The following is a 17,371-nucleotide window of genomic DNA, read 5'->3' on the forward strand; positions in this document are numbered from 1 at the left end:
CACCAGTGGTGCAGTGCTACTGGTGATGGTGGGTCTGGAACAGGCAAGGGCTTTGGAGGGGCCTCACGAGGCCCTGGTGAGTCCCACTGGAAGTTTCTGCAGCTGGGGAGAGCGGCAGACCAATCCCAGTAGAAAGCTGATCTGAAACAGCTCGGGAAAAATACCACGCAGCTTCCCCCAGGGAGAGTGTTTTGGGACAAAATGCAAGTGTGTCAAGGAGTGATACAGACTCCCACATTTCATGCTTCTTTTGTTCAATCTGTTGTGTACCTAGGAAAAAGGGCTTGATCTCCCGAGGTGTTATCCAGTACCCGACAGTAATGCTATGGCAAGCCCCAGTGGAAAACAAGTAGCAAGGCAAACTATAGACATGCTTGCTTGTTCGAAGCAGCACTGATTTCTCAGTGGATTCTTCTCAACTGCATGAAACCTGACTTTACTTAGTATTTTAACTGTAGAAAAGACAGTGTGAAGCAATAGTCGCAGCAGTAGAAGATCTGTGCACTCTTGTCACCCTCATGTGGTGTAGCCTTGGGCAAGTCGGTTCTGTCTGAGCCCTTTACCCTTTATTTGCCTCATCTATTCAGACTGTAAGCTCTTCAGGGTTATGGCTGTCACTATGTATTTGTGCATGTATCAAAGATGCAGAAAATTACCAATATACTCCTGCAAAAAAAACAGTAACTTCATAAAGGTATCAGTAAACAACAGCATTATTACAGCCTTGTATCCTTTCATCTCCCCATTCACCATTTCTTGCTTTTAGTCCCAATCTTTCCTTTCCCCTTGAACCATTTCCACCCTCAGCCCTCTCTTTCTGGCCTGTTTGAAGGAATTTTATGTATAAGAAATGAATTGTGCCGCTGGTTTCTGCAGTCCTGCCTTGTCTACCTATTGCACTGATTGTTACTGACAGGCCCAGCTCTCCTAGCGGTGTGTGATCTAGTGGATGTTCTGACTTTTTCCTGTGGAAAGCGAGTATTGAAATCTGCCACAAAGTCATAGGCAAAAAAAGAAGATTACAAAATCGGGAAGTAGCTTTAACACAATTGACATCTTGCTAAACCAGCCAATAGGATATACTTATCCTTGGTTTAATTCAATAGGTGAAAATAATTCAAGTGGAATTTACTAGAGATGAATTTATCCCTTGAAGGCCAATGCTAGGAAAGGAGATAAATCAGTTCGTTAATTGCGTAAGCACTCAGTTTGTACTGGAGGAGTCCAGCCATTTTAAAAACAATTTATTCAAGCTGAACATGCTACAGAATCAGAACAGACGTTATTTCTGTAACTCCCTTTTGTTATGCTGCTTGCTTAAATGAATGATCATAACCAAATGTATAGCAAACTGCAGCTTATTAGTAGGCTTGAAGTCAGGACCTTCAGTGCTGATGGAATGAAGGAGCTAAGGGGTTAACTGCTCACAAAATTTGCACAGTTTGCCTTCTTAGGCTATGTGCCTGGGGACTGGCACCTTTATGTCACTTCAGTGACATGTGTACTCTGCAATGTTAGATTGCCTCGTCAGGGACTATGGGCTTAAACCACTCAATACTGATGGTGGCATCTGACAGTAAATCGTGGCTGCCCAACTGCCATGATGGCTTCAATGCAGGGATTGAATGCATGACCTTTGCCTTGAGTACCTAAATCCTGGTGATCCTTGGGTACAGATCAGAGTAGTACCTGACCGTAATTCATTATTGATAGTCGCTCGCATGCCTGCGACTCAATACTTCCACTTTTTACATTAGCATTAAATGGATGGGTGGTCCCATTTACCTTGGAAACAATTTTATTACTTTATGACTTTATCCATTAAAGGGACAGTCAATATTATCTCATAAAATAGAGCACCTGTTGTAGAAGGGCAATTTAGCAAATATTAACATATGCTATTGCAAATGAAAAAACAGTGTTATGCTTATGGAAAAGCCTAATGTTTCCCTTTCATGTGTGTATTAAATGATCCAAAAGAGTTGATTTCAATTGTTCGATTCATGTTATCTTTAAAACAATCAAGAAGTTCTACCCATATGGCCTGTGCATCTTGGCCCATATCTTATTATTGTTTCTACAAACTAATGTCATAATAACCTGCAACAGAGTTACTCGTTTACTTTTCTTCCCTTGAGGTCTGCCGTTTGTTCCAAGCTTTATTTTAGGGAACACCTGAAGAGCACCATATGACTTCTTAGCAGTTACACAGCTATTGCTAATTCAGTTTGCCTATTAGAGCATTTTGTACACCACTTGATAAAAGCACACATTGTAAGCACAGAAAACAGATTGTTTTCCCTGGTAAATGAGTAGAGCTTAATTCATCAAGGTGCTGATTTTACTCATTTCCACTAGCGTTCAGAGAGATCAGTGCCACATGAGCCATGTCCACTTGTTTAATTTTTAGATTGTTGTCTTAGTTTCATCACTTCTGTAATAAATGCTTGAATTTGGATTATCCTTACCAAGAATTAACTTTCTTAAACTTGGGCATCAAGGAACTGAGAGAACTGGACTTCTTCAGAAGAGGAGGCTTTGGGGGGACCTAATAACAGCCTTCCAAAATCTCAATGAAAATCAAGGAGACAGGTGCAGGCTCAGCAATGATATATGGCAGGAGGAATAGAGACTCCAGCATAAACTGAAACAGAAGAATCTCAGACTGGATATGAGGAATGACAGTCAGGCAGTGGGATGGGTTGCTGATGGAATCTCTATGGTCTCTTTCCCTGTGGGCTTTCAAGACCCAAATGGATATAGCCCTGAGAAACCTGGTCCGAGCTTAGAGCTGACACCATTTTTAACAGGAGGTTGGGCTAGAGACCTCTACAGCTTGGGTCTTTCTGTGATCCTTGACTTTGCAGTGAGTTCCCCAGTAGAAAAGCTTCTGAACTGAGATAAATTTTTAATTTGGTCTTAGTCTTTGACATAGTAGTGCAGATTGGTACATGTCTGTTGAGGACTTGCTAGCCTTTTAACAGTCTGCAAAGATAGTTCTCAGAGTCACGACACTAGACAGATTTCTTTTTGAAAGATCACTTCTTTATCATGTTGATGTGGTAGTAATACCTTGTTCTTCTCTAGTGTCTCCCCCCCCCCAAAAAAAAAAAAAAAAGATTGAACAGTAATGTTGGCAAGTCTTTTGACAAGTATGTTACTTTATTTGGGGCTTTTTTTTTTTTTTTTTCCTTCCAGGAGTCTTATCATTTTAATTGCGTCATTAGGATCCATGGTAGAGTTTATTAATGGTCTGTCAGTGAAGAAGACTGTACCTCTCCCCTATACTCACAACATCTTCCCCTGAAGTAGCATACTTTTTTTCCCCATTTGCATTAGAGTGCTAACGTAGTACTTTTTCTCTACAAGCAGAATAAGTTCTGAATTTTTTTTTCTTACAATGTATTTTAAAAATAATTCTTTAAACAAGGACCATTGTACTAGTAGGAACTGGCCATAGGAAGGGAAGAGGTATGTCATAATTTCCAGTAGCATACAGTGAGTGACTACACAGGCACAATTTCTGCTACAGCTGTACAGATGCATGCAAACAGAAAAAAAATTACACTGTATTCACATGCTTATATATTTGAGGCACTTGTCTGCCACAAGCTTTCTAAACAAATAGATATGCCAGTAACCTATTTATATGTACATGAGAACTAAATTGCAGACTCTGCCTTAAACTGGATTAACTGTCTTTAGATAGAGAAGTGCAGTTTGGGAGACAAACAAAAGTAGCTTTCACATGCTGGGAAGTGTCTTATTTCTGTAACCATAAGGGAAGTCCATTTGGTTCTTCAGCTTTATTGGGTTCAGTTCACTTGTTCTTCTTTCCATATCCTTCTAACTTTTTCTAAATATGTGCTTGTTTCTAAATCTGATCCTGTGCTATGTCCCAATCCATTCTATGGCCATGGAATAAAAGACAACTTCTGTAGCCAACGCTTTTTTAAATTGACAAGGGTCTGTACCATTAGAGGATTTAAACATTTACAGGTTGATTCTCTTCTTGAAGCCATCAGTAACATCAGCATTCATTTCTGGTTCTCCAGTAACCTGGAAATGCTGCATTTATAAATGTTTCTTTTTGGATCTTCTTTTAAGTGGTTCTTCTGTAGCCAGCATTTTTTATTTTTTTAAATTTTTGTCCTGTCAGTTAGCCAAAATACTTATTGTGACACATATATAAAGTTCATGTTCTGTCCTGCCATTCCCAGGTGAACTGGATTCCAACAGGACAAATCAGATCCAGTTCTAAAGTATTTTAAGATGTTTACTAGCTTCATTAATTCAGAAACGATGGGGACATTCTAGTCAAGAGCATTAATATTCATGTGGGTTGAAGCTGGACAAAATCCTTGGTTCATGGGGGGTGTTATAAGTAAGTCATTTATCAATGTAGATTGAGTAGAGTAGGGCTGGTTGATTATTGATACAACCTTGAATCATGAGAGAACAAGTCTGCATTAACTGCAATAGGTCTGTTTATTATCTTTGACATATTACAAAATGGGACTAGTACTAAAGTTATAATTTTTCTAAGAGAGACTGTATCGCTCTTAACTTGTGATGACCTTTTACCGTGCTGTAATTTTGGCAGAGGTGGTTGCTTTGTGTGCTTAATGTGAGCTTAATGCTGCTACTTCTACAAATACCTCATCTGTGACCATACTTTTTCAAGGACGCTTTTAATGTGCTGAGTGTTATTTTGCTCTTGAGTTCCCTTGGCAGAATCCAGTTTGCTCTGGGCACTGTCAAAAAATAATGAGTGATTTCAGATGAAGTACTTGCTTACAGTGACTTTAGAAAGGACATGTAGGGTAACTTTCATGCTAAAGCATTACAGTGAAAATTTTGGAGTGTTATGATGCCTGTTTTTTCCAATCTTAGTGTCGTTACACAGCTGAATATACGGTAAGTAGGTGGAGTATCTAGCTTTGTCACTAGCCTAGTAGACTTTACCTCTTTTGAGCAGATGTCATCAGTAAAAACACTTTTTTTTTGTGGCTGCTATCTTGATTTGTGTTTCTTGTCTTATATTTTTCCACACTCGAGGAAGTGATGTTTGATAGAAATGTTGTAGTTGTTCTTTTTGTGGGTTGTTGGTAAGCTCCATGTGACCATTTACATTTCCTTGGTGTGGTAGGTTATGCTTACTACCTCTTACTAAATTCATCAAGACTGTAAAACAAGAGGAGTTCCTAGCATATTCTAAACTGGATGTCTATCACACAAACATGTGCCTTCTCTGCAGCTTGCTGTTAATTCAAATAAGAAAGCAAGCATTGACATAGGTGCTGTCTTTAACCATGTTCCCAGAACTTTCTTTGCAGGTTATCTCTGTTCCTCGTTCCCTTTACACCAAAAGAAAGGCTTCAACTTCCATTCTACTTTGTTGAATTGAGTCCAGTTAATTAAGTCAGTGTTTGAACGCACAGCAAAGGACACGTCACAAGGATATAGTCCAGGCATTGCTTACAGCCAGGAAGAAATCTCCCATTACTTCAGACCAATTATGCCAAGTTGAAAACCCACCAGAGCTAGTATAGACAGGATCTCGGCAGCCATCACCTCTGTGCTGTTATACAAGAAGCTTGCATAGAGCACAGCTGCGTGTGGGAGTGCACAGCCAAAACCACATCAATAATTTCCACTTGTTCTCCCTTGAGAAGAACTGTAATGGATGTGATGAGTTTGTCTGCATAAGGAAGAGGAGCTGTAGATTCAGTTCCTGGAGAGCTGTGCACGCCCTGTGCTGGCATCTGTCAGCCTCCCAAGAAATTCTCTGAAGCAACAGCCAACACGTGTGAAGTGTGCTGACGGGACAAGCCATGTCTAAATTTCCTGTCTGTATACGAGAGATTTATATCTGTCTTCACTTAGGTGTTGTGACTGTAGACAGGATAAATTTTTAAGGCTTTCAGGTATTATGATGAGAAGATTTGTTTAAAGATTATAAGTAATGGTGATCTCAGTTCTTTGTCTGGAACAAGGAGTGTAAAATGACTGCAAGCATCATAGAGACTAGTCCACCATCAGAACTCAAGAAAAAACACAGTATTTGCAACACCTTGAGCCAAAGCTTTGTTTGTTTGTTTGTTTGTTTTGGGGGGGATGGGGGGGGGGGTGCAGGAAGGGGAGGGGAGGAAGGGGAAGGTGAGGAGAGTGATTTCTACCCTGGCTTTTGTCATGCATCTCAAGATACCTACTAGATCACTCAATTCATTGCAAGCTTTGAAAGCTGAAGCCATAGTCTTCCTGCAGCATGGTGGCCAGGCATCTAGGCAGAACATATATCTAGGTGTGCTCGGTTCTGCCTGCAAGCAAAAAACAGGGACTCTGCTCAGCTGTTTGAAAAGACCAATGTAGCTAAAGAGGCACGTTAATACCAAATTCTTTTCTGAATAGACTGATGGAGTGTACTTGTGGTATTGAGCCCATTCAGATCCCAGGTTAGATAGCTGCTGCCATGCTTTATCAGCTTCATCTGTTGGATACATAACAGCTAAACAAACTGCTTGGGGAACAGGGAACAGGCTATAACTGCACCAAAAGCCTCACGCAATTCAGAAAGTCATGCTTCTCATGCTTTTGCACCACTGGTATTTGATACTCAGTGATGAATTAAATAGGCTGTGCAAAGTTATCAGGGTTAAATATGATAACAAGCCAGCATACGTCTGTCCTTTACAGACCAGCAATCATGTGCACTGTTGCATAATGTTTTATTGTACTTAGTGTTACTCGAAAGCCAGCTGTGTAAGTTACTGTTTTATTATTTCTAGTGGGAGTTTATGCAGGACTTCTGGGGGCAAAAAGTAACATGAAAAGCTTTTTATTATTTCCCCAGAGCTTCTGTTTTCAGTGTGTGATTCATCATTGCTCAGTGTCTTATGTAAACCTTTATTCCAGTGGAAAACGGACTTAAATGGGACATGGTCTAAGCACTCTGAGAATAGCTACAAATGACCCCTTATACAGGCCACTGATTCAGGCCTGACCCTGTATTTGGTGCGACTGTAGTTATAAGCAAGACTGGAAACAGGAGTAGGACCTTATATACAGGATTTCATCTGCTAGTTTTTTTCCTTAAGCATGTTAGTTCTCATCCTGAAATTCATCCCTTTATCTGCTGTGATTTTTGTTTTGTTTTGTTTTATTTTGTGTGTGTGCTGTTTTGTTTTTTCTCCTTAGAGTCTACAGTGATTTCTCTGCAAACTGCAGAAGCTGTGGTTTCCCCCAATGAATTGTCTACTTCCAGTTGTACACCCTCGGTAACTCTTCAGACAAAGATTTTGTTTGCTTTTGCTGTGTATGCATTCATCTTTTTCACATTACCATTTGATAATTATATCAAGCCAATCTCCTTGGTCATCAGCTGCAGGATCTCTGTGTACTTTCTACCATCTGAGAACTTAACAAATAAATTATAAGACATATTTTATGCATTTTTAAATTGATCTGTAATTGACCTGTATGGCTGTACCAACATACAAAATATGGACAATATAACTTATGCTGGATGACTGAGGAAAATAAGCAGAATAATTTTTATTGTGCTTAGGCCAACATTGTTAGTGTAACAATGTAGTTAAAAATGTATCCTGTAGCTCTGGTTAACATTGCTATTAAATCTTAAGACCTTAATTTAGTACTTTACATTATGGAATAGATGAGCAAAGGGGAAAAAACAGAGAAAAGGTAATGAGCACAAACTTCCTTGTGGTTAACAGCAAAGCCCTTTACAGTAGTAGGAGAGAGTATTAAATAGCATTTATGCTGTTTCCTGTCCCAGTGTGGTGTAAAGGATCTCATATTAATGAGAACAGGGCCTAAACACAATTAACCCATGATGACTTTCAGGATTATTGTTTATTTTGTTTGAGCATTAACCATATCATATAGTCATAAGACTCTGTCTGTTTAGAAAACAGGTGGGTGAATTTATAGGTCAACTAGATCCAGCTGGCTGCTTTAATGTTTTTCTTTATGCTGTTCTAGCAAACAATGCACTTATTAAAACCTAATTAATGCTAGAGTGGACAAACAAATCAACAAAAGAGGCACTCAAAGGCACTGTTCATAGGAGTTAGAGATGGAAGAGATCTATTAGGTCATCTGCCTGTTCTCCTAATAGTACAAGACTGTTTTCTTTTACCAGAAGGGAAGGGTCGGTGATCTGAGCAAGAGGATGAGGACAGAGAAAATGGCACCAGAGACTGACAGAGCAACAGGAGGTCACAGGGAGGAAAACCAATGTGAATGGAATGAGCAGTGGGCTTAGAAAGCATAGGAAAAATAGCAAAATAGGAAGTAGGACTGTATGGTTGTACAGGAAATGTATAAAGACAGATCTAACTGTTGAACAGAGATGTATGGCTGATTTATGTCCTCTATTGGATTAAAGTGACGGTAGGCTTTCAATGCTCTTCAAAAGGGAATGATCACCTTCCAGACTCCATGTTGCATATTTCAGAGCTCATCTTGTTAATTTTTTGGAAGAAAAACAAACAAACAAACTAAACAAACAACAAAAAAAAACCACCTTAAGCCTGAAGAAGAATAGATCCTTAGTTAGGTTCTGCTATCTAATCTGTGAGTTAATAGACTGTATTAATTTATGTGTTGATTTATTTTGTGTTTATGCTGAACTCATTTCTGCCCTCTAGCCTTACTGATAAACCAGTTTGTCAAGCATACATTTTTGGAGGTTTCAGAAATCATTATTCTTCACCTTGCCTTCCAGGTGAACTGATATAAACTTTCTTGTACAGTGGATTAGATGTTACTGAACTTATTCGGATATTAATTTAAACATTGAGTCAAAGAACTGGCACTTTTTCCTAGACGTGTTTCTCCCTAGAGTGCTGACAGCAGTGACTCTATATTGGCAACGTAGCCTGCATTTATTTAATCTTGTGACGCCATCTTAGTCTGCTTTTAGAGTTCTGATATAGCTATTAATGATACTAAATATGACTCTTGGACAGATTAACTGAATATTTCCACTGATTTATGATCATTGTTTTAAGGTTTTTCTAACCAATAAGTTGTGTTTATATATACAAAATAGTCTTTTATTTAAACATAATAAAAACAGTGATATTTGTTTCAAGAGGAGTATATTTTAGTTTGGTTAAGCTACTTAAATTTCTTTATATTAAACTAACTACTCAAGCCAAGAAATAAGTGTCTGTACTTGGGAGTGCTTTAATGATAATCTATTTCAATTCAATCTTACTTTATGCAGTGCAGCTGTCTTAGATAAATAAACTCTTGTATATTCTGACCTCTGGTGCTTTCACTCTGATGCAAAATCATAAAGACCATGATTAAATAAAGTGGAAGCTTTCTTTTTCAGATACGATAGTCACATTTTATTCTCCTTTATTGTATGCTGCTACTATGCTGCTTCTCTGTGTAATTAATGTTAATGCCAGCTCAAGGAATGGGTATGAAAGCAGTCATGGTAAGGTGATAACACCCAGCTAACAAGACATCAGTGCAGATAAGAGTATTCTTAAAGAAAAGGAAGCGCAGATATCAACACTCTTGATTCTTGGTGAACTAAGGAAAAAGCTAAGCACTGAAATTGCCCATGCTGAATTGTCCGTTGTTTTCTTGGCGCTGATGTGTGTATACATTGAGGTGTATCAGTGGAGTTGCTTGGTCCATGTTCTTTGAATACATCATTGAAGACCAGTGAGCTAATACACAGAATGCAGAGTGCTCTGACCCAACAAAAATATATGTCTAAGATCTCTGGTTTGATGAGTGGTTAGAAACACAATTTAAGAATTAATCTTCCTGCTCCTTCTGTTTTGTTGATCTTGAAAAGAGTAGATGTAAAAGAAGTTGTGAGAATAAGCTTTGTGATGGTAGTGTGTAGTAAGACATGCTATCATGTGAATAACCCAGTCTGATGAACTTACTTGGTGATGGTGGCATTGTAACACACACTGTGTATGCACATGTTCATATACACACAACACAAAGATGCTTTTAAAATATTTTTAGATCATGCAACTACTGCTATGACATCTGAAGTAGATATGTCTGGCTGTTAGGTTCTATGAATGAGCTTCCCAGGCTGTACAAGTCTTTTGTAATGGTCATTAAGTAAATGTCTTTTTAGTTGATATCAAAAATAGTGTTACTTGACTCAGTCCTACAGCACTATTAAGAATTTCTCTGTCAGACAGTGGGTCATTCTTTTTTTTTTTTTTTAAACTATGATCATTAATTTTTTATTTTTGTATTTATATTTTTCTGCAAAATCATTTTCTATGTGTTGTGGCTGTCAAATCATATAACATTTCCTAGAGGTAGTTGAAAACTGTTTTAAAAACATGGAAATATTCTATATGACTGTAGCAATACAGAGAATATGTGGCTTATGCGTACATTGCACTCTATTTTATATCTGGAACAGAAAGATAACTAATTTCTATGGTTTTGAATGAAGGAGTACCTGTCATCACATGCTTAATTTGGTTTGCCTATAGGCAGTACCATTGTATAAGTCATATATTAAACTTTTTTTTTTGCTAGATTCATAGATTTTAATAAATATTGTAATTTCATTATCCTCTTGTGTAAATCAGAGCATGAAATGTTCCTTAGACACTTAATTGCCAGAAGCAAGCATGGGGAAAAGCAGTAAGACACTGTTTTAGCTTGGAGAAATGTCTCAGAAAGGACTTCTTTTTTTAATTGAAAACTGTTTTTCATATGACTTCTGACTGAGATGAATGTTCCATTTCATCTTCACTGGGGCCTGAGGACTGCTGTAGGATAGTCTTGGTTTTCAGTTTCTCTGCATAGCAGGGTATGGGGTCACCTCCTTATTGGTATAAGGAACAACCATAGCTGAGTGTCTCTGGCTTCTTTGCATTCTTGTCCTTCATAAATAGCCAACTCCTGCCAACAAAGCACTGACTGCAATTCCTTTGTGTAGGCAGCAGCAGAATGGAGTTGGGTGTCTGGTGTTCCCTGATGCTACCAGTACTCTCACCAGAGCACTGGAGCTATTGGTAAAATTCTGGCTTAGTGTGGAGTAATCAGAGCTGTTTGCAGGCTGACTTGGGCACACTGATGACATTTACAGAGGTGTTTGCACAGAACTTGGTACTAAATGCCCCCAAATAATTTTATCAAAAAAGCTGAACTTGAATGACAAGTTCCTTTTTGTAATACTCAAATACTAGTAGCCCTGAGAACACTGTCTAAGAAAGAACTGAGTGTTAATGAAGATCAGCAGTGCATCAGTTCTGTGGGGGAGGTGAAACCAGAAAGATGGTGAAGGAGTTTGTAAAGCTGCAAATTTTGAGTTGTTTTGAAAAGCAGCCAATATAACCTCCTAGCTGAAACTGTGAACTCTATAGAAATAATTTGTAATCTATTTCTTTACTCCTGCCTTCCACTAGGGAAACTTTCTGTTCCCAAGTGGTGAGAAGAGTTATTAAACAACATAGAAAAAATAAGCGAGCACTTAAAAATAAGTGAGGCCAAAAATAAGAGGTAATCTTCAGTTTCTATTTCATAACAGGACCAGCCTACAGGATAATGGGATAGCTAAAGCCTAAGAAGAGCAGTTTGACAAAGGATCGGATAGAATATCCGATCTATCACTCTTTACAGAATAGATGAATCCCAAGTGAGAATGGAAACATTGATGCTGTCACTGTGTCTCAAAAGCTATCTAATGTGAGAGCACAGGAAGAACTAAGACATGAACTCTCAGAAGTCTTGGGAGTGTGTAGGCAGAATACAGGCCAATTTTTGTAGCAGAAAGTTCTTTCAGCTAAAGGATGAACAATCTGTCTGCATTAAAAAGGTGGATTTTCTGATTTGAAGAAAATCCAAGCAACAAAAGGACACCATAAAAGATGAGCATAACTAGATGCATGACGAAAGGGCAATAGTGAGGTTAATCGCAGATCATTATTTTTGCTACAAGGTGTCATGTCTGTAACAGAGTAACAGTCAGAATGTGTGCAAAGGCAGCAGGGAAAGCCAAGAAGCATTGATGGGAGCATCCTGATGCTAAAAGATGTTGAAAATTCTCACGTCTAAAAGAGTCTGAGGGCCAAATGAAGGAGGTAAATATTCAGATTTGAGGAAGCTCTAACAGTTGTGCAGGTGACAACTGTGAAGCATAAAATTTCCAAAAGTGCAGGTAAGTTACACACAGTGGTCCTTCACTTACTGGAAAGAGACTAATCCTTACAATAAAGCTTCTATCTTACATATCTTAGATTTTATTGTAATTATTTGATTGGAATTATGTACTAATGTGATGAGGAGGAAGTACTTTTATCCAACCAAGTTTATTGTGTTTAGTTTTGCAAACACCAAAGGATTTGTGATAATTATTATATCATTGAGCTCCTCTATAAAAATAAATGATAATTTATTCATTACCAGGTCTTTATTTTAGTTGCATTTCTCACATACAGGGACACTTAAAACACAATTCTAAACAAAAATTAATCTGGAGTGTAATATATCAGACTCTTTTCTCATACAGGCTCTATGGTAATGATAAAAAAATGTGCAATTTCAAAATTATCCAGTATTTTTTAGGGAAAACTATGGAATACTGTACTATTTAAAATTTACAAAGAACAGTTACACGTATCATAAAGAAAATGTTGCTAGGTCTGTGCTACAACTTATGAAGTTTTGCTTGTGTAATGCATCTTGATATTTTGGGCTTACAAGGGTTTTACAGACCTCACTCACTTCTGAGGAAACATTGACCCTGTGGCTCAAATGTATCTTTAGGATAGCATCAGTGTTTTAATGGATGCAGTTTTAAATCTACCATGCTATTAACAACAAAGGGCAAATTTATGCTTGGCACGTCTCTCTTGGCAAAGTTGGCACTAAACCAGGGAGTAATTTTCCCTATTGTATTTAACAACATGTTTCAGATTTAAAAGCCATGGAACCATTAAAATATGACTCCATCAATTAGAAAGCAATTGTGGTATGTCTTTCTAGTGCTCAGGGATTAACTCAATATAATCTCAGTGTGGTTAACAAAGGCAGTTAGCTACTTGCTTTAAACATATTTTATATCTCTAAAAAAGAATGACTACATGGAGAACAGGATTGGCCCCAATGGCATGTGCCCAAAAAATGAGCTGCTGACTTCACTGAGTTTAGTGGGAGCCTTGAACTGAATGACATGATCAAGCCCCTAAGGGACTGTTCCTGTAGGTGGTCCACACTTGAAATTCACTAAATTTTTGTATCTTCTTAGAGATGAAAGCAAAGATTAAACATCCAGCTTCTATCCTCTCTGCACTGATGTCAACAATTGCTCTAGGGCAACTTCATAAAGCAGAGATGAGAAGAAACTGAAGAATCATGACTATCTGTTCTATTTGCTCTTACCAATAGTTATTCTTAGGAAATCTGATTTTGCATACCGGATATTAGAGAAAAGCCACCCGTGGAGCTGGAGCTGCTGGAGAAATTTGTGCTTATATAGCTGGCAGCTACCATCCTGTCAGCTCTGCCTCCATCCTAATTCACTGCAGTGTGAATAAAAATCAGTTGGCTTAATTAGTTTTGTCTTGGTAATAAGTCCTGTCTTAGTAATTTGATCTCCTGTGATAAGATCACCTGCTTAGTGGGTTAAGGCAAGGCCATGGATGTAATTTTGGGGGGATTTTAAAGGCCTTTTATACTGTCCCTCACAGCATCGTTGTGAACGAGTTGTCCAACTGTGAGATAAACAGGGTCGTGCCATGCTGGGTGATGAACTAGCTTGATGGGAGAGCCCAAAGGGTTGTAGTCAACATTTCTAACAATAACCTGGATGCAGGTGTTGAATGCATCCTCAGCAAGTTTGCTGATGATGCTAAACTGGGAAGTGCTGTTGGCTCTCTGGAGGGACAAGAGGCATAGCAGAGGGCTCTAGATAGATGGGAGCACTGGGAAGTCAGCACTGGCATGAAGTTCAACAAAGGGAAATGCTGGAGTGATGGTGGGCACAGGCACAGCCTGGGAGAAGTGCGGCTGGGAGCAGCTCAGCAGAAGGGCCCTGGGGCTGCTGGTTGGCACCAGGCTCAGCATGAGCCAGCAGTGTTCCCTGGCAGCCAGGAGGGCAAACTGCATTTGGGGTGCATTGAACAGAGCACAGCCAGCCAGTCAAAAGAAGTGATTCTCCTGCTATATTTAGCATTGGTGCAGCATCACATTGAATATCATGTGCAGTTCGGGGCTCCTCAGTATGAAAATGACAGTAAGGTCCTCAGAAGCATCCAAAAAGAGGGCAACAAAGGTGGTGAAAGGGCTGGAAGGCATGTCCTTTGAGGACACTGGGTTGTCTGGTGTGGAGGGGAGAGGCCAAGAGGTGACCTCACTGCTCCCTGCAGCTCCCTGAGGAGGGGAGGCACAGAGGGAAGCACCAGTCTCTGCTCCCTGGGACCAAGGACAGGGCAAGGCACACAGGGATGGCCCAGAGCTGCACCAGAGGAGGGCCAGACAGGGCATTAGGAAAAATGTCTTTACTGTGAGGGTAGTCAAATGCTGGTACAGGCTTCCTACAGGGATGGTTGATTGCCCGAGCCCCTCAGTGTTCAAGAGGCATTTGCATAATGCACTTGGTAACATACTTTAATATTTGGGTGGCTCTGAAGAGGTCAGGCAGTTGGACCTGATGGTCTTTGCAGGTCCTTTCCCAACTGAACTATTCTAATCTAATTGACCTGCAGAAAAAGTATCTGTTATATACTGATGGTATTGTGGAGGTCTCCTGGGATTTTACTACTGAATTTGGAGGTGTATGAAGAATTACAGGGAAAGCAAGGACCTGTTTATACAGTGCTTTTTTCAGGCTGACCCTCAGTTTAAGTAATACTTCAGTTCTGCTGTAGTCTGATACAAAATGCTGTTGACCAGACTCTACCAAAAAGATTTGTTTTTCTGGAGAATCTCCCCTCTGCCCCAAGGCTTATGGCAAATGAAACACTTTTTTAAAAATATTGTTTTAATAGAAATTATGTTTGTACATTGTAAAGGGATTTGTGATTTTTTTTCCTTTAGTTGATAGGAAAGAGTCTGTAGTTGTGATTGCATGCCTTACTGTAGAGGGTTAGGAAAAAGAAAAGAGGAAGAGAAGGGCTAAAGCTGACACTTAGAAAAGGCAGGAGGGATGTTATTGCCTCCCTTGGCTGTTGGGGCAGAAAGGGAGGAAGTGAGATCTTCTGTGGCTAGGAGTTTGTTTTTAATTTTGCTGTTAGCAAGCCTGCTGTCCATTAACGGCTCAGTGATCACATTGTTTTCCCCCCACCTCTATTTGCCACGTTCCCAAGATCTGCAGAAAGGAAAAAGATCATGTTGTTTTGATTAAGGAGGCATTGGGGAGGCAAGGACAATCCCCAGACAAGAACTGTATATCTCGAAACAAGACACTGGAACTCATGATAAGGAAGCGGCAGACGGACAGAGAAACAAATGTAAGGACTATAAATCTCAAAACTGGACATTGGAATTAATTATAAAGATACAACAAATGGAAGAATTAGCAACAACCAGCACTTGCAATTAAGAAACATGCCAACTCAGCAGATTCCTGACCAAAGGTGAAAAGTACACTGTGAGGAAGACTCGGGGTCTTCCTCCCAGAGACCCCTGCCCACGTCCCAAAGACCCCTGCCCACAATTCTTGGAAGGCTCTACGCAGGCGCAAGGTGCCAAATGGCTAATTAGCATGAGAAGCGGGGGAAGGCGGGGATAGGTAATGAATATGTATAGGCGCTTGTAGAATATTGATAGATTGTATAAATTCAAGACTGCTTTCCGCTTTGGGTATTCACGATAGGTGGAGAGATCCCCCGTGCATCCAGCGCTGCAATAAAGAATATACCACTTAAAGGAATTTTGGCTTCGATCTTTGAATCAGTTTGCCTTGTGTGTGGGTCACGCTTTGCAGCCCGTGCAGCTTCAGCCCCACAGGACATGACGGCTGCTGCAGGCTTCAGCTGGCCAGTGCTCTCCACGACACTGCCACCCGCCCTTCACACAGCACTCCTCAGAGGGTGAGGGCTGCCCTGGATAAGGTCTTGCAGTCAGTCCGTGAGATGTCTGCCCCAAAAGGTTTTCTCTTTCTTTTAGGGGATTAAACCTCTGACCTGGGCCTTTCCTGCCTGGGGTGGGACTTCCCCGGCTCCTCTCAGGGCCTTTCTTTGGAGGGCTGAAAGCCCCTTGTCTGTCAGCCTCAGCAGCAACATCCCTTAGTGCCTCTGTCTTTCCCTCCCTGCTTCAGGCAGCCCCTTCGACCAGCCTGCTGTTCCCCCCATGCCCAGCCGTTTTCTGCCACATCTCAGCAGCTAGCTTGTCCTTTTGCCATCCCCTCCATCTCACCAGTCGTGCTGCCCTTTAGCCATTCTTCTAGCCATCCCCTTCGTGGCCTTCTAGCCATCCCCTTCACTGCTCCCAGGCATTAAAGATGCTGCTCAGAAACAAGAAACGCTGTCAGGCTGTATTTGTCTCCTTCCCTGCATGCAGTTGGGTGTAATATGCGTTTTCCTGGCCACTGGCAAGGAAGGTCTAGCCAGTGCAGGAGACTCCACAAAGGTGCTATCCTGATACTGTGAGAACTGGGAATTGTGGCTTTGGATAGATTGTTTGCACCTGTCCATGTTAGCCTTCTGATGACAAACAGAAAGATATCTAAAACCATCACTCCTTTTCTTATAGTCTGTCTGTCTTTCTTTCTTTCTTTCTGTGTTGTCAGTGGCAGAACTCTGAAGTTTCACATAGATAATTCAAAATACTTTGTTTATATATTTTTATTGATGGGCATTCCTTATCACTGCCTTATTTTAACAAAGGATTTACTAAAATCCTTTTTCTCTCTCTTCCATTCTGCTTAGTTACACTTCTCTGAGTTAAAGCAGAGGCAAATCACCTGGGGTGGATGTTTTAGTAGAGAAATTAGGATCTGATGAAATTGTGTAAAAACACAATGCATTTCAGTTTGGAATGCCCATACTGTTGTCCGTAGATTTATACCCTTCAGAGCAATAATCTAATATAAGATGTTGTCACTCCTACTGAAGTCCCGAAATAGTTACAAAAAATAACACAACTGAAGTGAAACTGAAAACCTAGAAGGTGGAAAATTATGCGAAGAAACTACAAAGAAAGGTCTTGCTGATATATTTACTGATGATGAAGTCTGAGTGATCATTCAGTTTAATCTGCCTCTAAAAGCATTAGCTGAATGTGTATTAACCTTTCTGGAACAAGTATTGAATTTGATTTTTATTCCTTCTAGGGCTGTCAGAACGAGTGTATGGCTGGAGGATGTTCAAGCGAAGCAACAAAGCATGTGACTGAATCTTTCAAGGTA

General features: G+C 39.9%; 1 protein-coding gene across 2 annotated transcripts in view; it reads left to right on the top strand.

The window, feature by feature from the left end:
* BCAT1 (branched chain amino acid transaminase 1) overlaps window positions 1-17,371 on the top strand; it is a 66,216-nt gene that overhangs the window by 1,384 nt on the left and 47,461 nt on the right. Inside the window, exon 2 of one of the 2 annotated variants that reach the window (XM_068654935.1) lies at window positions 17,297-17,368. The exons of the other annotated variant lie outside the window; for it this stretch is intronic. Within the exon in view, the coding sequence (XP_068511036.1) occupies window positions 17,297-17,368 (72 nt within the window). The remainder of the gene's footprint in view (window positions 1-17,296; window positions 17,369-17,371) is intronic. 2 annotated transcript variants of the gene reach the window in all.

The sequence above is a fragment of the Anas acuta genome, chromosome 1 (genome assembly GCF_963932015.1).
Source record: "Anas acuta chromosome 1, bAnaAcu1.1, whole genome shotgun sequence".
Classification (NCBI taxonomy): Eukaryota; Metazoa; Chordata; class Aves; order Anseriformes; family Anatidae; genus Anas; species Anas acuta.